General features: G+C 44.6%; 1 protein-coding gene and 1 pseudogene across 1 annotated transcript; one reads left to right on the top strand and one right to left on the bottom strand.

Moving 5' to 3' along the window:
- Nucleotides 1-5,306: 5,306 nt before the first annotated feature.
- On the top strand, nt 5,307-7,177 carry LOC103639332 (exopolygalacturonase). Its single transcript, XM_020547178.2, is given in 5 exon segments — nt 5,307-5,559; nt 5,640-5,807; nt 5,867-6,034; nt 6,116-6,634; nt 6,712-7,177. Coding segments are annotated over 5 exon segments (1,203 nt in total). The 5' UTR covers nt 5,307-5,430; the 3' UTR covers nt 6,931-7,177.
- Nucleotides 7,178-7,458: 281 nt separating this feature from the next.
- Nucleotides 7,459-7,622, bottom strand: LOC111590629 (uncharacterized; annotated as a pseudogene).
- Nucleotides 7,623-22,180: the final 14,558 nt, after the last annotated feature.

Here is a 22,180-nt window from a genome sequence, read left to right as displayed (position 1 = left end):
GGCGACTTTAATATTTCAAAGAATGGTAAGTTCCTCTCAGCTGATCTTGATATAAATCTATTCAACGATGCCAGCCTTCCTGCCAACCGTTGAGCCCCTTTCTTTGAATTTGGTGGCTCCATCCGAAGGATAGCTTTGATCTTGCTTGGATTGGCTTTGATGCCCTTTGTTGATACCATGCAACCAAGAAACTTGCCCTTTTTTACTCTGAAAACACATTTTTCTGGGTTCAACTTGAGACCAGCTTGTCTGAAATTGGCAAACGTCTCTTACAAATCAGCAACATGATTTTCTTGTTTTGTGCTTTTCACTATGATGTCATCGACATAAGTCAGCACATTCCTGCCTATTTGAGAGTGAAGAACCTTGGCAGTCATTGTGCTGAAGCTTCCTCCAGCATTTTTGAGCCCCTCAGGCATTCGAAGGTAACAATAGGTACCACTAGGAGTTATGAAGCTTGTCTTTGGCTCATCCTCTTTCTTCATCCAAATTTGGTGATAACCTGAGTAGCAGTCCAATAGACTCATAAGTTCTGAAGAAGCTGCTGCATCTACAAGGGAATCTATTCTTGGTAAAGGGAACTCATCCTTCGAACATGTCTTGTTGAGGTCTGTGAAATCAATGCACATTCTCTATTTCCCATTAGCTTTTTTCACCATAACGGTGTTAGTCAGCTACTCTGGATATGTTACTTCTCTGATAACACCGGCACTGATAAGTCTCTTTACTTCATTTCGTGCACCTTCGACTTTATCATCAGACATTTTTCGAAGTCTCTGCTTTCTTGGTCTGAAGGATGGGTCCACATTGAGTGAATGCTCAATGACATCTCTATTGACACCACAGAGATCATTAGCTGTCCAAGCGAAGACATCTTTGTTGTTGAACAAGAATCTTAGCAGAGTCTTTTCCTGTTCACCGGATAGCTGAGATCCCAGCAATACCTTTGGGTCTGCTATGTCTTCACACAAGAGCATAGGCTTCGGCTGATCTGCTGAAGCAACATTCTCTCTTTTGTGCTTATACTGCTGATAAGCTTCGGCTTCATCTATATTATGGATAGCCTTCGAATCCGTCCAACTCCCTTCAGCCATCCTGGTAGCTTCTTGACTCCCGTGAATAGCGATGGGCCCTTGTTTCAAAGGTATATTCATGCATAGATATGCTGGATGAAGTATTGCTTCGAAGGCATCAAGCGTCCCTCGACCAATGATTGCATTGTATGGATACTCCATGTCAACAATGTCAAAGATAACCTGTTCCATTCTTGTGTTGTGAACGTAGCCAAAGGTAACTGACATTGTTATCTTGCCAAGTGCTACAATCTGTATTCCTCCAAAGCCACAAAGAGGGTGTGTTGCATCATGTATTTTATCTTCTGGCTCTTGCATTTGCTTGAAAGCCTTTGCAAAGATGATGTCAGCTGCGCTGCCTGTGTCAACCAGGACATTGTGGACCAGAAATCCCTTGATGACACAAGATATAACCATTGCATCATTGTGAGGATAATCTTTGAGCTGAAGATCTTCCTGAGAGAAGGTAATTGGAATGTGAGACCACTTGGATTTGATGAAGGGTCCTTGCACCCCAACATGTTGTACCTTTCTTTGTGTTTCCTTCTTCTGCTTCTTGTTGGCTGGTTCAGAGCTTGAACCACCTGTGATTGGGAGCACCAGCTTCGTCGCCGAAGGTGCTACAGCTTGGTTGTTGTGCGAAGCCATCGTCACAACTGTGGAAGTGAGTTCACCGGAGGTGGGTGCCAATGTTGGTCCTTGTTCTCGGATGCTATACATCAAGAACAAAGCAACACAATTGTTAATGATTAGAGACCTTCGTCCTTCGAAGCATTATCTCCCCTAGAATATAATGATCTTTAGACGAAGGTCATGAAGGACATACCTTCATCATTTCAGTGAACAAAATGTAAATAGAGACATATGAAACACAAAAGAATGTAAACAATCATCACAAATCATTAGATTATTTATATTCTTATTTTATAAACATGAATAAACATCAGTGATATTTATATTACATTTATACCTTCGGCTTGATAGAAGGTGGAAAAGCGAGAGTGACACGAGAGTGATTACAATTCAGCGTGAACAATACAGGGGTACTGTTCATCTATTTATAGGCACGGGACGCAGCCTGGACAAAATTACATCCATGTCCCTAATAACTAATTATAATCATAATGCCGACTATCAGGGACTATACAGTCTTTTCCTCTTTAAGCCGGTATTGTCCTTCGTCTTTAGCATGACATCAAGCCGAAGCTCTTTCAATCGTAGCTTCGACTTATATCTTCATGTCACAACTGCTTTTGTACTGTCCTACCGAAGGTGTTTTTGCTTAGAAGACCTTCAGCGGAGAAGAAGGCCCCCAACATTTTTCCTCACTGGTGGTGGGTTTCTTGGGATTCTTGGGAGGTTTCATCCCATCACGAGTGACTCTCCAAACATCTAGATCAACAACCTCTAGGTAGCAAGCCATTCTAGCACTATAATATGGGAAGTTAGTGCCGTCGAAGTGTGGTGGCCTATGGGTATCCATCCCCTTTCTCTAAAAAGCGTCAACTCTTTTAGCAGTGAAGCTAAGGCGTTTCAAATGAGCCAAACCAGGCTCTGATACCAATGGAAGGAAACAAGTGATGCCTAAGAGGGGGTGAATTAGGACTTCTAAAACTTTCTCTAAACTAGGCCACAAATAAATCACTAGAGCAAAACCTATGCAAATAATCAAACTAGAATGTGCAAACTAGGTTTTGTCTAAGTGTTGTTATCTCTACCGCAATGTCTAAGTTTCAATCCTAAGCAATATAAGTGTAAATACAAGATTGAAACTTAAATGCTTAATGTAAATGCGAAAGGTAAAGAGTAAGGTAGAGATGCAAACTCTTGTGGATGATGCTGGTATTTTTACTTAGGTATCCAGAACCATGCAAGGTCCCGACAAATCCACGTTGGTGCCCCCACGTAAAGGGAAGCCCATGCAAGGGCCAAGCACCTCGGTCGACTAACTCCGTAGAGAGCCGCGGGCCTTCTCCACGCGTAAGTGGTGCTCTGTATCTGGCTCCTCTCGGACGCTCACCACCGTCTCCACTAATGAGCTTCCGGCCAAAACGTCGAGGGTCTCATTCCCTCCGATACACGGTGGCGACTGTGATACAAACATGGTTGTCACGGTCTCACAAGACTCTCGCCCCAGTCGGTACAATTACAACGGCTCACACAAGAGCCGATGTGTGGTGTGGTTTTTCTAAACTCACCCAACTAACTAGGATTCACCTAGAGCAAGCGCTAAAGCGGTCTAACTAACCTAAGCACTTCGCAATGCACCTACGCTAATCACCGAGTGATTCTATTAAGCACTTGGGTGTATGAGCACTTGGAAATGTATATACTATGCCTTGATATGTTGCTTGGGCTCCCACGCCTTGGAATGGCCGATTGTGGTGGTATTTATAGGCCCCAACACAATTCTAGCCGTTGGAGAGAAAAGTTGCTGCTCTCTGCGGCACACCAGACAGTCCGGTGGAGGCACCGAACAGTCTGGTGCCCCTGTCCTGTGCGCCTAGTTGTTGGATCTGATATCACATGTGACCGTTGGCGCTGCAGGCTTTTACATTGAGTCCGATGGCTTCTCTCCACCAGTGCCACGTAGAACTAGTCGTTGGGCTAATGTTCCGTGGTGCACCGGATAGTCCTGCATGTGGCACCGGACAGTCCGCTTGTGGCAACACTATTCTTTATTTCTTGTACTTGCTTGATACTTGTTGATTTTCACTTGTGATATTCATAATGTCTTCTTTTAAGGTGTTGCTTTTCCATTGCCTTAGTCCAAATAACTTTAGCATCTTGCGAAATACTAACATAAACACTAGCAAACACATTAGTCCACGGGTTGTGTTGATCATCAAACACCAAGCCTATTAAGCCAAATGGTCCAGGATCCATTTTCCTTACATCAATCATGTAAGACTAACTCTGCTTGTGGGCACACTGTCTCCCCCCACACAAATGAAGGCATATGGAGGACTGGCGTGACATCTATGGTGTATAATCGCATTGTAATCTCTTTTAAATTTGATCCTCTTTATCCTGCCTTGCTTTGCTATAGAATGACCTTTGTAACTACTGTAATTCCTCTCCGCCATAGCGGATGATTAATGTAATCTTCAGGTGGGGACCCTCCCCGTAACCCGCTAAAACACAAAGAACCTAGGAAGAAGTCACTGCGTGAGGAAAACTAACTCGTAAAATGCACACAGATCCGTGTAGAACCACACGTCAAAACACTAAAGAACCACGTAAGACAGGCTCTCCATAAACGTGAACCCTCCAGCGAACAGGGATTTATTTGTATAACTCTCTAGACGTGGTTTTGTTTGATATGTCGAAGGTTCCATTCGAAACAGTGACTTGTTCATGTTCGTGTTTGTACTTGATGAATTAATCCCCGTGATATTGATTGGAATGAGCACGTATGTAGGGGTGACAATGAGCTCTAAATTTTACATTATAACATTTAAAGATCAGATCGGGTTAGGATCGATCCCTATTTTTATTTATTTTTTAATTAAAAATTATTTAAAGTTCTACTATTTTGTGAAGAAATATTTAGATCACGATTCATTACCATCCCCACACGCATGGCAAAATTAAACTAACCCATCAGTGGTGTCGCGGGTTTTAGGATTAGATGTGAAACGGCCAAATTTGGGCAAAATGGACCAATCTTAGCGAGGCCCATATCATATATACAAGTCAAAAGTTTTGGATAAATTAGTCCAAAGCTTATACAAACCCACAAGTTATTCTTTAATTAATACAGAAGTGTAAACTCATCAAATTATAATCCATGTAAGGACTTTTCAGTTATTCCTACCCTATGTGGATTGAATGGGATTAAAAAAATTATAAAAGATTTTGACTTATTTGGGATTGAAACACATCCAATTCTATCCAATTCACATTGATTGAGAGCAAAACGAAGATGCCCTAATTTGTACCCACATATCCAAGATTATTAAAAATGTCTTCCATACAGTTGCGAATTACTCTGCCATTTGTCGCGCGTGTGGAAGAGGAAGCCTGGACTGGAGGATATGGAAGTTGGAATTTGACCGCAGTACGTCAGCCGGACCGTGTCCGCGAGTAGTGGGCTGCGCCGGTTGCTCCGTCCCTGCATGCGATGCGCTTGCTTCTGCTCTGCTCCAGTGAAACAAGGTCCTCCATGCAACCACCGCAGGAAGAGCTCAAGTGCTCCAAATTTAGCCGCATCCCTGTCCCCGCGCTTGAGCTGTTCCCGCTTGGTTGCATGGAACAGTAGTTAACCAGCTTGAGAGAGAGGAGGAAGACGGTCGGAGCGCAGCGGCGGCGGTGGAAGGACCTTGTTACGACCGACGACCGCAGCATCGTGCACACCATGGAAGCGCGGCCGCGGCTGCTCTTAGTCGTCGTCGCGATCTTCGTGTCGATATCTGCCGTCGCGGCAGCCGTCATAAACGTCAAGAACTACGGGGCCCATGGCAATGGTGTCAATGACGACACCAAGGTTCTTTCTTGGTCTTGGATCTGATTCGCCCTCCTGCACTCTGATGATTCATCAATATATATATATAATACTGCCCGCAGCCACTGATGGCGGCGTGGAAGGCAGCGTGCGGATCAGCCGGCGCGGCGACGATGGTGGTGCCGCCGGGGACGTACTACATCGGCCCAGTGCAGTTCCACGGCCCCTGCAAGGCCTCCACCTTGACCTTCCAGCTGCAGGCAAGTCATTCCCATTAGTAGTGGCCGGACGTGTGGGCCTCCCTCCACCTTGACCATGATGATGGATCGATCGATCGTCGTCCGTGCAGGGGACGCTCAAGGCCGCCACGGACCTGAAACGGTTCGGCAACGACTGGATTGAGTTCGGGTGGGTGAACGGGCTCACCGTCGCCGGTGGCGTCATTGACGGCCAGGGCGCCGCCTCGTGGCCTTTCAACAAGTGTCCCATTCGCAAGGACTGCAAAGTGCTGCCAACAGTACGTTCGCTCTCTTCTCCAATCATACATTAATTAATGATCTAGTGATCTAACATCATCTTGTGTTGCATGCACATGCAGAGCGTGTTGTTCGTGAACAACCAGAACACGGTGGTGCGCGACGTCACGTCCGTGAACCCCAAGTTCTTCCACATGGCGCTGCTGTCGGTGAAGAACATCCGGATGAGCGGGCTCAAGATCAGCGCGCCCTCCAACAGCCCCAACACGGATGGCATCCACATCGAGCGCAGCAGCGGGATATCCATCATGGACACGCACATCAGCACGGGCGACGACTGCATCTCCATCGGCCAGGGCAACGACAACGTGGACGTGGCCCGCGTGCAGTGCGGCCCAGGCCACGGCATGAGCGTCGGCAGCTTGGGTCGCTACTCCGGCGAGGGAGACGTCACACGGGTGCACGTCCGCGACATGACCTTCACGGGCACCATGAACGGCGTTCGCATCAAGACATGGGAGAACTCCCCTTCCAAGAGCAACGCCGCGCACATGGTCTTCGAGAACATGGTCATGAGGGACGTGCAGAACCCCATTATCATCGATCAGAAGTACTGCCCCTACTACAACTGCGAGCACAAGGTATGTCGTCGTGCAGTGCTTCATCATTGTAAAATGTACTCTTCTCTTCATTCATGCATGTATACACGTACGTACAGTACGTGTCCGGGGTGACTCTCAATGACATTCACTTCAAGAACATCAAGGGCACGGCGACGACGCCGGTGGCGGTGTTGCTCCGGTGCGGTGTGCCGTGCAGGGGTCTGGTGCTGCAGGACGTGGACCTTAGGTACAAGGGGCAGGGTGGTACATCGGCCAAGTGCGAGAACGCCAAGGCCAAGTACCTTGGCTACCAGTTTCCCAAACCCTGCCCCTAGGTGCCGGTGCTTGTCCGGCCGTATTTTAGCTCATCTCTGTCCACTCTCTGGTGTCCGGTGAAGTGGGCTTTGATTCTTCGGTCGTGTTCTCTAGACGTTTTTTCTTCTTCTCTTCTGGGTTTTCCTGTTTGCTTTCTTGATTAGCTGAATTTCGCGGTATAATGTCAGTTGCTTGTATCAGTGAATTTGTGAATACCAGTCATTGTTGAATATATATATGGGGAATAATGCCTTGATAAATCCTTCCTGACTCATGATCTTCTAAAAAAATGCCTAACTCATGATTTATTTGGTAACTTACGACTTCTGTGATGTATTATCTTCGTCTCATAAAAAAAATGTCGCTATACAATTTTTACTAGTCGAAACATCTCAAAATTTAACTTGATTTATAATAAATATTACGTCTTCAAATAAGTTTGTTATAAAAAGATATTTAACGATCTATCTGATGATACTAATCAATTATGTAGTACTAATCTAATATCTGTGTGTTGCGACAGTACCCAACCATATTTGATGATATTGATTGGGTGACTAAGCGACACTTGAGAGTCTTAATGGACCCTCCACATAAAAATATCCATAATAAATAAATTTAATGTCAAAGTAAACATATTGTTCATATACCAGATATTGAACTGGTAAAATAAATATTACACTTGATCTTAGCCAAAAGACCGAAAAAATAAGTTGAAAAGGAGCCCCTATGTTCGAATTAAATTATAGCCAATGTTTTGGCTTAGGACTTGAGAGCGAGAAAATGGTGTAGATCTGATGCCCTAACCAAAATCATCATTGACATTCCATAGGTAACACATGCAAATTCAATTATGGTGATGGCTTAACAATTTTCTCCAAGTTTAGCAAGACATAGAAAAACACAAGTATCATATCAAACAATAAAAATATTTTTCTCTTTTACAGAGCCTTGTACTCATTTCCAATTGCGTAGTTGGTTTCACTTAAAATTCAATGTGAAATGAATTCGGCATGAACAAAACTTTTTCATAGATATGCTCTAGCAATATTCAACAGTTAAATGGCTAGAAATCTATATAAGACCTTGCCACATTTGGTGATGTGTGGAATGCACGAACTACACCCTATGTTGAAGGGATTAAGAAATGAAAGGAGAAAAAGGAAGTGTTTTCCAAAATAACTCTCAAGAGCTTTTCTACCATATCAGTTCAACCTCTTGATGCGTACTGCGTACATGAAAGCTAAGAATGTTACAAAGAGCACAAGAACATGTGCAACGGCCGGCATAAAATCCCTATGGTTGCCAAAATGTGTTACATAGTAGCTAATCTTCTACTTACTTTCGCTAGGGACTATGATGGGGTCTTTTAGTTCTCCATATTGTGTCACGATAAGCCCATACGTTGTCCATGCCAATGGGCAAATCCAGTAGTACCAAATCCACCATCTGGGAACTCTCTGAAATAAAAATAGAGAAAAGAAAACAAAAGCACTCTTTAATTCCTATAGAAAAGGATCACGAGAATGGTGATTGAAGAAACAACTAACCCATCTTGGAATGAAGAAGCCTGAGAAGAGATTGAAGAGAGAATAGAAAAGATGGTCAACAACCCAACATTCTAGTATGATAATTTTTTTGCCTAGTCAATGATTGAAATTGTGAGTTCTGCATAAGGTTTATACCAGAAAAATAGAAGCAACAAATGTTGTTGTGATGTCCTTTGATAGGCTACAACTCTTCTGGGATGAAGTTGCTTCATAACTGAAACCGATAAAACATTAGCAACCAAATGGGGATAATTTGATTTTAAGCTCTACAACTCTACTATCTTTATCTATGAAATTTCAAAGATACAACTTTTTCTAGATTCATCTCATGGTGTTTATAATTGATGAAATAGTGTGATCCATGTATTGCAGCGGGTGCTGGATAGGGGTACTACTATATATCCTGTTGGAATTGTTTGCACATGTGTAGTGCAAGCGCAGTTGGCTGCAATTGCAACTCTGCGTGCTATTACATTGCTTGAGCATCGTGTCTGAATTTCTAAGCATGCATCATATCGGAATGGGACACCAAAGCAAAAGTGCAGTAGATGTAGTGCAAAGTTTGGACGTGAATTTTGGTCCTATCACAATGGTAAATGAGATGGGGTTCTCATTAAGTAAAGACCCTACAAAAAGAATAAAAAGGGTGCAAGGTCACAAACAACAAGACGACCATAGCACCTTGGCTAATTTTCAGTGAAAAATGTAACTACCTCTGCATGGATCAGAAACATACGTCGAACCCAAGTAGCTCAGTGACCCGCTTGGCAATCTAGGGCTTCATCATGTCCAACTTGACCTTTGATGTATCCACCTACCAAGCACAAAATCGCTGAATCACAGGAAGCCCTTGTAGACAATAGTTATATATCCCTAAAGTATTGTGCGCTCGTTACAGCCAAATTGAGAAACAAAGGGCATGAGTGAAAGAACAAACTGACCAGATGGTCAAGCTCGGACGCGAACTTCTACGTCTTGAGTAGCTTGGCTTGTTTATTTGAGAAGCTTACAACTATATATCCCTAAAGTATTGTGCGCTTGTTACAGCCAAATTGAGAAACAAAGGGTATGAGTGAAAGAACGAAGTGACCAGATGGTCAAGCTCGTACGCAAACTTCTGCGTCTTGAGCAGCTTGGCTTGCTTATTTGAGAAGCTTGTGTCTGTTGGCCACTTGTTCTCAAATGCTATGAATTAAGAACAAGGCAATACAAATGTTAATGGTTAAAGACCTTCGTCCTTCAAAGCATTATCTCCCTTAGGATATAATGATCTTCAGACGAAGGTCATGAAGGACATACCTTCATCATTCTAATATGTAATAATAATAATAATGAAGAGTAGGAATATATGGAACATAGAGAGAACATGAATAATCATATTGAATCATTGAATTATTTATATTCTCATCATATAACCATGAACAAACATTATTAATATTGAATTACATTTGTACCTTCGGTTTGATGGAAGGCAAGAATCCAAGAGTGATGTGCGAGTGATTACAAGTCAGCGTGAACAGTACGGGGTTACTGTTCACCTATTTATAGGCACAGGACACAGCCCGGTCGAAATTACATTTATGTCCTTGATAACAAATTATAAACACGACACAAGTTATCAGGGACTGAACGGTCTTTTCCTCTTTAAGTCAGTGCCGCCTTTCGTCACATGGCGTGTCATCGTGCCGAAGCTCCATGGGTCATAGCTTCGGCATATACCTTCATGTTGTCTACTTGCATATTATCCCACCGAAGGTGTTTTTTCTTAGTGGACCTTCAGCGAAGAAGAAGGCCCCCAATAGTAGCCCCTTCGCGGTGCTAGATCGTTTTTCGTGACGAGCTCGATCCACGAAAAATCTTAGATGCTTCGGAATGCCGAAGGTCCGAAAAACACCTTCCCTGAGCTCGTTGCCGAGAAACGATTAAAATTCTCCAGGCGTCGGGTGGTCCACCGTTCAGCGGGTATAGGTGGTTTGGCGGTTCACCTTCCCTCCTGCAGCACTATATAAACAGACGAGTTGGTGCAGAGTTACCACAGCATTCATTGTCATTGCACTGTTGTGCTGTTAAAAAATTTAGCCATAGCCGAAGCTTTTTTACTGCGCTGTCAAGCGAGCACTTCATCCTTTAGAGATAACTTCGTTAGAAGAGTGAGCTTCGTTAAAACAAACATCAACTTCGTTAAAACTGCAAAAAATCCATCAAATGGCCAGAGTGCGTTCGACTGCAAGGGTGACTCGTGAGGGAGAGGAGACCGAGGTCACCGATATAGCACCAATTTCCGAAGTCATGAAACAATCAGGTTTAGTTGTGACAGAGGGAACTAATGACGAAGGTACTCCTGCTGCCGAAGCTGAACAGGCTGCTATTGAAGAAGAAAATGTTGATGAAGAAGAGAAAGATTATAGCATTTTGATCCCATCAAAACCCAGCCATCTAGATTTTGAGAAATCTACTGTGTCTGAAGCTAATATGCCCATGATGATGAAGCTTGGCTACTTTGGGGAACCGAAAGAAAACTTGTTCGATTCGCCGGAGAAGAGACTACTCCTGCACCGAAGGATGATGAGGTAGTGGTTTTTAAGAGCTTCTTCAGGGCAGAACTGCGCTATCCTCTAACGAGATGATAGGGGAGGTGCTAAAGAATTTTGAAATTTATCTTCATCAGCTGACTCCTAAAGCCATCATTAGGCTTAGCGTCTTCATCTGGGCCCTCCGAAGCCAAGGGATGGACCCAGATGCCGAAGCATTTTGCCGAGTGCACGAGTTGCACTACCAGACGAAGGGCGGGGCAGATGGTCTTCATGAAAATTTTGGTTGCTACAATTTTGTGTATCGCAAGGATACGAAGGTTCCAGTTCTCAGTTACCGCACCAAATGGCCATCCGGCTGGAAAGATGAATGGTTTTATATTAAGGCTGGTGAGAAGAAGAGGGGGAAACTGATGACGATGGTCATGTTTGCTGTCCTTAAACTTCGGAATGACCAGGCCCCTGTGCAACATGCAGCTAGGGTCACCATGCCAGCTGGCCGGAGTAGAATTCAGGGTGGTGGCTGAACAAATCAGCAATAGGGACTTGGTGTAGGAATACCTAGCCAACCGGACGTATCCAACGTCAAGTGACTGGGGGATGCCGAAGATGAAGGGAACAAAGAAGAAACATGAACTTGTTCGATTATCTTATCGTTTCAAATTTGAAAAACAGTTTAAGGGGCCTTGCCAAGAATGGCTAGAAATGATTGAAACTATGTGTAATGAAATATTGGGAAACTATACCAAAAAAGAAGACCAATTGATGACAGCAGCCTTCGGCACCCGGGCAAAACGAAGGTTAAAACGGGTAATGGATGCTCTAAAATTTAAATACCCTGATTATGAGCGTCTTAGCAAGGGTGCCGAAGGGGTAAAAAGGAAAAGAATTGTCAGCGTTCTGAACAGACAAGCTGCTAGAATGGTGAAGGAGGATGAGAAGATTTTAAAGAAGAGAAAATCCACTCATGAGCCGAAGGTGGCAGCTTTGAAGAAAAGAAAAGCTGAAACTCCAGAGCCGAAGGCAACTGAGGTAGAAGGGGAGACTCCTTTGACACCTCCTGCTGCTGAAGTGGCAGAAATTTTAAAGATAATGACTGAATCTCTACCTATCAAGCTACTAAGTCCTATGGGACCGGAACTAACGAAGCTTTTACAGAAGAAGGACGAGCCTTCGGCTACGAAAAAGGTGGATGGGCAGAAAAAGCGAAGGATCGTTACCGTAATGGAAGCCATTGAACGGATGCCACCATCGGCCTTGGCATCCAAGATAACACCTATTACGAGCGCCGAGGCCACTATCGAAGCAAACACCTCTGCCAAAGCTACAGCTGCCACTAAAGCTGCCAACTTGGAGAGCATACTATCTGGAAATGATAAACTACTATTGGGTATGGCTGCGGAAGAAACAGCTGCGGCTGCAGAGGAGGTCATGGCCGCAGTGCCTGATAAAGGAAAGAGGATTGCCGATGTTGCTTCGGAGGAAAAAGACTTTGACCTTCGGAACCTGGTCGGGCAAGAATTATCTGAGGCCAAAAAGGAGCTACAGGAGTATGGCATTTCCTGTGGCTACTAGCCAGGAGCCATGATCTTTGGTGGGATCGATGAAGGGGCCTTAGGATACATTCGTGACCGCACCGGGGCCAAGATAATCGGCACTCTATCGAAGAGTGTCAGTTTTCCGAAGCTCGAAGCTGATATTAGCAGCTACCAGAGACAACATGTCGTCGGCAGTTTGTTTTATTCCAACTTCAAGGTAAAATTTTTGTGATGAAGCAAAATTTTTCTTTTTATTTTTGTGATGAAGTTAATTTTTCTGATGAAGGTTTATTTCTACAGAGTATATTGCTAAGCAAAGTACTGCAAATGCAGCAAGACCTCGAAGACAAAAAGAACGAACTTATAATCGAGGGTTTAGAAAACAAAATTAAAGACTACGAAGCTTCTCTTGAGAAGAAAGATTTCGTTCTTTAGGCAATGGAGGGTTCACTCGCAGAAGCCCAAGCCGAAAACGCTAGATTAAACGAAGAACTTCTGCAAAAATCAGAGAGCTTTGAACAAGAGAGAAAAGATTTGCAGACAAAATACGAAGCTGAAGCTGACAAAAATACAAAGCTACAACAATCTTTAAAAGAGCTTCGGAACACGTGTTTTGGTTTTGGCAGCCACTGCGTACAGCGATTGAAAAAAGTTTTCAATTCGGTTGGAGCCAGCGCTGAAAAATTTACCCCTTCGGCTGAAAACATTTCAATCACCTTCGAACACATTGAAGGCGAAGTCGAGGCGCTTGATGAAGTGGTAGCCGGGCACGGTAACTTCTGTGCCCTGCTAGCTTCTCGCGGCACAGCTGCAGCATTTCTGAAGGCTGGCTGTACGCACGCAAAGATTGTGAATAGACCAACCTTCAGTTTATCTTCAACAGATTTGATTGATATCCCCAGTGAAGCCAGGAGCATAGGGAGCAGATTTATAACACAGATTTGGGTGAAGGGTGGTCGGGATTTGGCTGGTGACGAGGCCCGAAGCTTGCTTAAGCCGGTATGAAACTTATACCTGTTGCTTACCTTCTCTTGTAATTACTTTTTTACCTTATACTGCCTTGTTGTGTGCAGGATGATGGTGCCGAAGATTGATAGTCCGAAGCACATTCCGAAGGCTGCTGAAGCTATTTTTTAGGCCTCCCTGCGTAGAGCTTAGAAGCATTTGTATTATCTTTGTAAAAAACATTGTAATCGAGAATTGAACATTAGCTTGTATATTTGTCCAACCTTGTAATATATTTTTACTTTTCTATCCATGTATAAATTGCTTTGCTGTGGACAAAACTTGTTTATTTTGAGCCGAAGGCGAAAAACACCTTCCCTTCTTTTCGTACACAACGAAGCATATCCTTGCTTCTTCGTGCTCATCGAAGCATTGTTATCAAAGCTGAAGTACCTATTTGTGCTTCATGTTATGATGATGATGATCCTACGAATGTCTACATGAAATGTATATGAATGCAATGAATGATGTAATGTAATGTGCAAATGAATGTCCCGAACACACACACGAAACCACACCCAGACTCTGCATCCCCTTAGGAACGACTTTTGAGTCTTTTAAGCTCTGCATCCCCTTAGGAACGACTTTTGAGCTTCTTCACCTTCTATTTTGGTGGCATTTAAGTTCTGCATCCCCTTAGGAACGACTTTTGAACTTCTTCACCTTATATTTCGATGGTATTTGGCTCTGCATTCCCTTTAGAACGACTTTTGAGCAGAAAACTTACTCTACGCTCCCTTAGGAACGACTTTTGCATCTTCGTCAAATTTTTGGCTCTGCATTCCCTTAGAAACGACTTTTGAGCAGAAAACTTACGCTGCGCTCCCTTAGGAACAACTTTTTTGCAGCTTCGTCATGCTCTGCATCCCCTTGGGGACGTCTTTTGAGCTTCTCCCTGTTTTTCTCCTTTGCACTCGATGGTGCAGGCTCAGATTTTACATATTACATCTTTGGGGGATTTGGCCCTCGTAGGGCTAAATAAGAATGAAAAATTACAAGCTATGGCCCCATTAAAAACCTTTCTCCCCTCTTGAAAGGAAAAGGGTGCCATAGAAAAAATGAAAAAAGATACACCAAATTACACATTGTATCACCGAAGCTCATCCGCATTCCAAGATCTGGGTATGTCGTTGCCGTCCATATCCTTCAATCTATAAGAACCGGATCTTGACAAAGATACTATCAGAAAAATACCTTCCCACTTCAGTTGCAACTTGCCCACTGTATCTGGGTTAGCCACTCTTCGAAGCACCAGATGTCCTGGCTTGATGTTTTTCAATCGAACTTTTCTACCACGCCACCTTATTGTTTCATCCTGATATTTATTGATGTGCTCTATAGCCTGAAGTCTGGTCCCTTCTATAGTATCTTTCGTTATTTGATAATCAGCTTCGTCTTCTGCCGAAGCTGTTGTTCTTATCGTCACCAAATAAGAGCTTGAAGGCTGTAAATCCTATTGACCTTGACGCAATTGTGTTGTGGCTCCACACCACTTTAATCAACTCATCTGACCACTTTTCTCTGGGTTGATTGAAGATTAGCTTCATTATTCCTGTCATTATAATGTTATTTGCTCTTTCTACCAGCCCATTTCATTCTGGATGCCTGACTGATGCAAAATGAATCTTCGTACCAATTCGGTCACAAAAATCTTTGAATGTTTCGGCATCAAACTGTGTACCATTGTCCACGGTTATTGCCTTCGGTACACCGAAGCGACAAACAATATTCTGCCAGAAGAATTTTTGTACCGTAACCGAAGTTATTGTAGCCAAAGGCTTCGCCTCAATCCACTTAGAAAAAATATTCTATTGTCACTACAACATACTTCAAATTGCCTTGTGCTGGTGGGAGTGGACCTAACAAATCCAGGCCTCATCTTTGTAATGGCCAGGTTGGCTGTATTAACTGGGTTAGCGACGAAGGTTGGTTCTGGTCTCTTGCACATTTTTGACAATTTTTGCACTTTTGAACCAGATCTACTGCATCCAAAGCTGCCTTCGGCCAATAAAATCCTTGTCTGAAAACCTTCCCCAGCAAAGGCCTAGACCCAATGTGAGATCCACACAAACCTGCATGTATTTCCTTCATCAGCTCTATACCTTCGGTTCTGGATAAACACTTGAGAAGTGGAGAGCAGACTCCATGTTTGTATAATTCTCCTTCTGTTATGACATATGGTCTTGTCCTTGCTTCCATTCTTTTGTTGTACACTTCGTCATCCGAAAGACAGTTACCTTGGAGGAAAGATATGATTTCAATCCTACAATCTTCACTATGTACAGGTGATATTGCAAGCACTGCTCTTTCCAGAAGTTCAACTAAAGGTGCTTTTATTGTCTCAAAAAATACTTCCAAAGGTAGGGGGAGCCCCTGTGCCGCAGACTTAGCTAGCAAATCTGCATGCTCATTTTCTCCTCTTGGAATATTTTTTACAGAGAATCCTTCGAAGGAAGCCTCCAACCTTCGGACTATATCCAAATATTTTTCAAGCTTTAGATCCCTTGCCTTGCTGCTTTTGTCTACATGGTCAGCAATGACCTGAGAATCAGTTTTAAGGATTGCTCTTCTTATTCCCATTGCTTTTAGCTTCCGAAGCCCCAACAGAATGGCTTCGTACTCAGCAATGTTATTTGTACAACTAAACTCCAGTCTTGCTGCATAGCATGTTCTGACTTTAGAGGGCGCTACTAGAACAGCAGCTGCTCCTGCGCCGAAGGTTCCCCAAGAACCATCACAGAAGACTGTCCAGGCTTCGGCGTCTTTTGTTACTTCTTCTCCCTGAGCCCCTGGCGTCCAATCGGCAATGAAATCCGCTAACGCCTGGGACTAAATTGAGGATCTATGTACATAATCAATAGTGAATTCATTGAGCTCGGCGGCCCATTTTCCGATCCTTCCAGTAGCTTCTCTATTCCTCATTATGTCCTTTAGAGGTTGTAATGAAGGAACAATTATATGATATGCTTGAAAATAATGTTGAAGCTTCCTAGAGGCCATCAACACAACATATAATACATTCTCCAATTCTGTATAATTTTTCTTTGATAAACTGAGAACTTCGGAGACGAAATATACTGGTGCTTGTCTTTTGACTTGGCCATCTTGCTTCTCTTGTACAAGCGCCGCACTGACTGTAGAGTGAGAAGCTGCTACATATAGGAGTAACGGAGCCCCTGGCGAAGGTGGAGTTAGAGTTGTCAAGTCTATCAAGTATTGCTTTAAGTCTTCGAAAGCCTTTTGCTGAGCCAGACCCCATTGGAAAACTTCGACTGACTTTAGTATTTCAAAAAATGGTAGATTCCTCTCTGTTGATCTTGATATAAATCTATTTAACGATGTCAGCCTTCCTGCCAATCGCTGAGTCCCCTTCTATGAGTTTGGCGGCTCCATCCGAAGGATAGCTTTGATCTTATTTGGGTTAGCTTCGATTCCCTTTGTTGATACAAGACAGCCAAGGAACTTGCCCTTCTTTACTCCAAAACACACTTTTCTGGATTTAGCTTAAGACCAGCTTGCCTGAAATTGGCAAATGTCTCTTGTAAATCAGCAATATGATTCTCTTGCTTCGTGCTTTTTACTATGATGTCATCAACATAAGTCAGCACATTCCTGCCTATTTGAGAGTGAAGGACCTTGGCTGTCATTCTGCTGAAGCTTCCTCCAGCATTCTTGAGCCCCTCAAGCATCCGAAGGTAACAATAAGTACCACTGGGAGTTATGAAGCTAGTCTTTGGCTCATCTTCCTTCTTCATCCAAATTTGATGATAGCCTGAGTAGCAGTCCAATAAACTCATGAGCTCCGAAGAAGCTGCTGCGTCTACAAGGGAGTCTATTCTTGGTAATGGGAACTCGTCCTTTGGACATGCTTTGTTGAGATCTGTGAAATCAATACACATTCTCCATTTACCATTAGCCTTCTTCACCATAACAGCATTGGCTAGCCATTCTGGATATGTTACTTCTCTGATACCACCAGCACTGAGAAGTCTCTTTACTTCGTTCCGAACACCTTTAGCTTTATCCTCAGACATCTTTCGAAGTCTTTGCTTCCTTAGCTTGAAAGATGGATCCACATTAAGTGAATGTTCAATGACATCTCTATTGACACCATAAAGATCATTGGCTGTCCAAGCGAAGACATCTTTGTTGTTGAATAAAAATCTTAGCAGAGTCTTTTCTTGCTCATCAGATAGCTGAGATCCTAGCAGTACCCTTTGATCTGCTATATCTTCACATAGGAGCATAGGCTTCAGCTGATCTGCCGAAGCAGCCTTCTCTCTTTTGTGCTGATATTGTTGACAAGCTTCAGCTCCATCTATGTTATGGATCGCCTTTGAATCTGTCCAACTCCCTTCAGCCCTTCTGGCAGCTTCTTGACTTCCATGGAAAGCAATAGGCCCTTGTCCCGAAGGTATCTTCATGCATAAGTACGCTAGGTGAAGTTTAGCTTCGAAGGCATTAAGTGTCCCTCGACCAATGATTGCATTGTATGGGTATTCCATGTCGACAATGTCAAAGACAACTTGTTCAGACCCGGTGTTGTGAATGTAACCGAAGGTAACTGACATTGTGATTTTGCCAAGTGACATAATATGTCTTCCTCCAAAGCCACAAAGAGGGTGTGTAGCATCATGAATCTTGTCCTCTAGTTCTTGCATCTGTCTGAAAGCCTTTGCAAATATAATGTCCGCTGCACTGCTTGTGTCAACCAGAACATTGTGGACCAGAAATCCCTTGATGACACAAGATATGACCATAACATCGTTGTGAGGATAGTCTTTGAGCTAAAGATCTTCCTGGGAGAAGGTGATTGGGATATGGGACCACTTGGATCTGACGAAGGGTCCTTGCACCCCAACATGCTGCACTCTTCTCTGCGCTTCCTTCTTCTGCTTCTTGTTGGCTGGCTCTGAACTTGAACCGCCCGTGATTGGGAGCACCTGCTTCGTGACCGAAGGTGCTACAACTTGGTTGTTGAACGAAGCCATCGTCTCAACAATGGAAGTGAGTTCACCGGAGGTGGGCGCCAATGTTGGGCACTTGTTCTCAAATGCTATGAATTAAGAACAAGGCAACACAAATGTTAATGGTTAAAGACCTTCGTCCTTCGAAGCATTATCCCCCTTAGGATATAATGATCTTCAGACGAAGGTCATGAAGGACATACCTTCATCATTCCAATATGTAATAATAATAATGAAGAGTAGGAATATATGGAACATAGAGAGAACATGAATGATCATATTGAATCATTGAATTATTTATATTCTCATCATATAGGCATGAACAAACATTATTAATATTGAATTACATTTGTACCTTCGGTTTGATGGAAGGCAAGAATCCAATAGTGGCGTGCGAGTGATTACAAGTCAGCGTGAACAGTACGGGGTTACTGTTCACCTATTTATAGGCACGGGATGCAGCCCGGTCGAAATTACATTTATGTCCTTGATAACAAATTATAAACACGACACAAGTTATCAGGGACTGAACAATCTTTTCCTCTTTAAGTCGGTGCCGCCCTTCGTCTCAAGGCGTGTCATCGTGCCGAAGCTCCCTGGGTCGTAGCTTCATCATATACCTTCATGTTGTTTGCTTGCATATCGTCCTGCCGAAGGTGTTTTTGCTTAGTGGACCTTCGGCGAAGAAGAACGCCCCAACAGTGTCCTTGTCAGTGGATGTCCCCTGCGAAAACACGACAATAAAAGCGGTCTCTACCAATAATAGATCCAACGAGAACAACTATGACTAGATGAAGCGCATGCTAGGTAGATCTACCATTGATGCCACGTCGCCCATGGGATGGGAGGAGCGGAGCTCGCGCTGGAGCAGAAGACGAGTGAGCTAGGAGACGGGCTCGCGGTCCCTAGGGACGACGAGGAGGTTCAGAGTTGGTTGGACTCGATGCAACTTTTATTACCTAGCGCCCTAATCCTCCTCGCCGGTGGTAGTGCAACGGCGGAAGAAGCGGGCAGAGGTTGTTGCTAAATAGATGGGGTTTGTTGCTAGAGCGACATCTTCGAGAACGCTAGTGTGCGAACAAATAGGATAGGCATGTGATATGATCTGGGCCGCGGGTTGATTTTGAAGCAATACAAGGGGTTCTTTGTAAAAAGTTGACGCGTGACAACCGTTGAAACTAATGCTTTAATATAGTAGAGATAAGTGTTGGGCACTTGATCTTGATCCCCTAAAGGCATCAGAAATCAAGGCAACACAATTAAATTAAGCTTTACATTCATCCTTTCAACCCACCATTCTTAGGGAGAAGGTGAATTGGAAGGATGAAGATCATAGGGCACATCTCTCTGACTCCTTCGGATATCCAAGACAAGGCAACATAATGATACCAAAGTTTCTTTCTCTTCTCTAAATTCACCTTCTTTGAGGAGAACATTAGATTTAGAGACGAAGGGATTTCATTGGTCAACAGGGGTTGTACCGATAAAGCTCTACTACCTATTAAGACCCTAACGTGGGCGCCCTCGCGCGGCCATGTCCCCTCGATGCCCGTCCATGCCACGCCTGTCCCCATGATGCTCGCATATGCCATGCCTCCTCCCCATGATGCCCGCTGAGGCAGCGCCACCATTATGCATGCATCATTGTTCGTGATGGCCCCCCGGACCTACTGCTATGGGAGACTTTGCCATGCACGCAAGGGCGAGGCCGGTGCCCCTAGTCGTGCCCAGCAACAGCAAGCTACCAAGCCCGAATGGATGCAGCTCGGCGAAACGCACACCATGCTCGGCAGCATGGACGACTTCATCGTCTGCTATGGCAAGGGGCTCCAGATCTAGATGGTTGCGTCGAGCCTGCCACGATCCGTGTCGCCGCCTAGATCCCCACTCCGACGGCCTCCCTCCGTCACGCCCGTCTTGGAGTGTGGGTAGGGGTAGGTTGTCCCAGTTATGGGACGGCTGGGAGAAAGTGGAGGATGCGCTTTTGGGAGCCGTGCGCGGGGATGGTTCTAGACCTAGCCAGTGGCATTGTCGAGGTGGTCATTGACCTATGCTTCGACGGACCTGGCCATCGGCACTGTAAAAACGTGAATGACCTAGAACAAAGGGATCAGGGGATTCAAGGGGGAGACACCATCGATCTAGGTTCGTTTCTCACTGAGTACGACGTCCTCATCCCAGCAGCGATTAGGGAGTCATAAACAAGTAAGCTTCCTAGAACTGCGACCATTTTCACCGTACTGAAAATCTGATTATTTTTGTGTCCTAGTTGTTCCTGCAGCTTCAAACCTAACTAAACTATTCGTCTGCTCCATTTTTTGGCAAGGGCAATGCTAACAACATAAAGAAAAGTACATCAACGAGGCTGCCAATCACCCCATGGACCCAAAGGCAGATGAGACAACTTCATACATTAATGGTTTTAGAGGGACTAGCGATGAAGAAACCGACTGCTTTCTACAATGTTTTTTCCTGATTCTGGGCCCCGTATCTCGTTTCATCCCCAGATCCTGTCAAAGAAAGGTCTCCTCATCCTCCCCGTCCTCGACATACTGGCCAACTCTGGCGGCGTCACGATGAGCTACTTCAACTAGGTTCAGGTCCGTCATTTTTGTCCTTTGAGCTGCCCATCTGTTACTGCATAGCACTATGAATTAAACCATGGGCACGTGCTTTTCAGAACATCCAGGGGTTCATATTTTTTATGGCGCCTGTGACATCGATGTGAAGTACGCCATGAAGGAAATGTTGTCATAGGGACAGGTAGAATATGATCTTGATCATGTAATTGTTGTTGTTGAAGTCTGTGACCTCTCAGTTATGCGGAGGAATTGATGCCTGGTAGAAAGGTTGTAGCAGTAGGGCGTGCCATCTGTTGGAACTTGCTCTCCCGAGCAAGATGATCCAACGGGGGAGTGAAAGTAATGCAAACAAGGTTTTAGCTTAGGAAGGCAATTGCTCTGTTCGTCTGGGTTCTCAAGGGCACTATGCGGGGGTATTTATAGGTGCCTGAGTACCCAGCGTCTTGGATTAAGGACGCATGTGCCCTCAGGCGCCTAGGTCATCCCCGGAATATTCCCATAAAGCAGGGTTACAGACTGTCATTACAGAAAAGCCTTTACAAATCGGGCCCGTAATACACTCAACCGTGCGGGGCCTGTTACAATGGGCCAAATTCCGCGTGGGCCTTCGTGTTGGATGAGGGCGCGAGACGGGGCGACCTCGTCGTAGGCCTTCGTCTTGCAGCGTGTTGGACGAAGGGTGGAAACTGCCGGTCGCTTTGCCTCCGTTGGTGCGGCGAGATCGACGAAGACATCGAGCGAAGGGTAGCGTCTTCGCCTTTGCCCCAACATTTGCCCTCCGAGGGACCAGTTCGACTAAGTCATCTGGTGCCGAAGACGTCGCTAGATGGTGGAGACGCTGCCCTCGCTCAAAGTGGTTCCGCGGGGGTTTTCGATGTGACCGTTGACGGACGCGACACTGTTGGACTGCGGGTTTCCCGAAGCGTTGCGTCCTGTGTATAAAAAGGGGGTGGGGCGGCGCGGGTCAGGTACTCTTTCTGCGCGCCGCAAAACCCTAGCCTCCTCTTGAAACCGTTTGTTCGCTCGCCTGCCCTCCTTGCTCCTGCTCATCGAAGATCTGGCCCGCGTGAAGCAGACCGCCCGCCGCCGTCGACGGT

The sequence above is a fragment of the Zea mays genome, chromosome 1 (genome assembly GCF_902167145.1).
Source record: "Zea mays cultivar B73 chromosome 1, Zm-B73-REFERENCE-NAM-5.0, whole genome shotgun sequence".
In the NCBI taxonomy this organism is placed as follows: domain Eukaryota; kingdom Viridiplantae; phylum Streptophyta; class Magnoliopsida; order Poales; family Poaceae; genus Zea; species Zea mays.
Note: the sequence above shows the minus strand (reverse complement) of the source record. Positions and strands in the feature narration are given on the sequence as shown.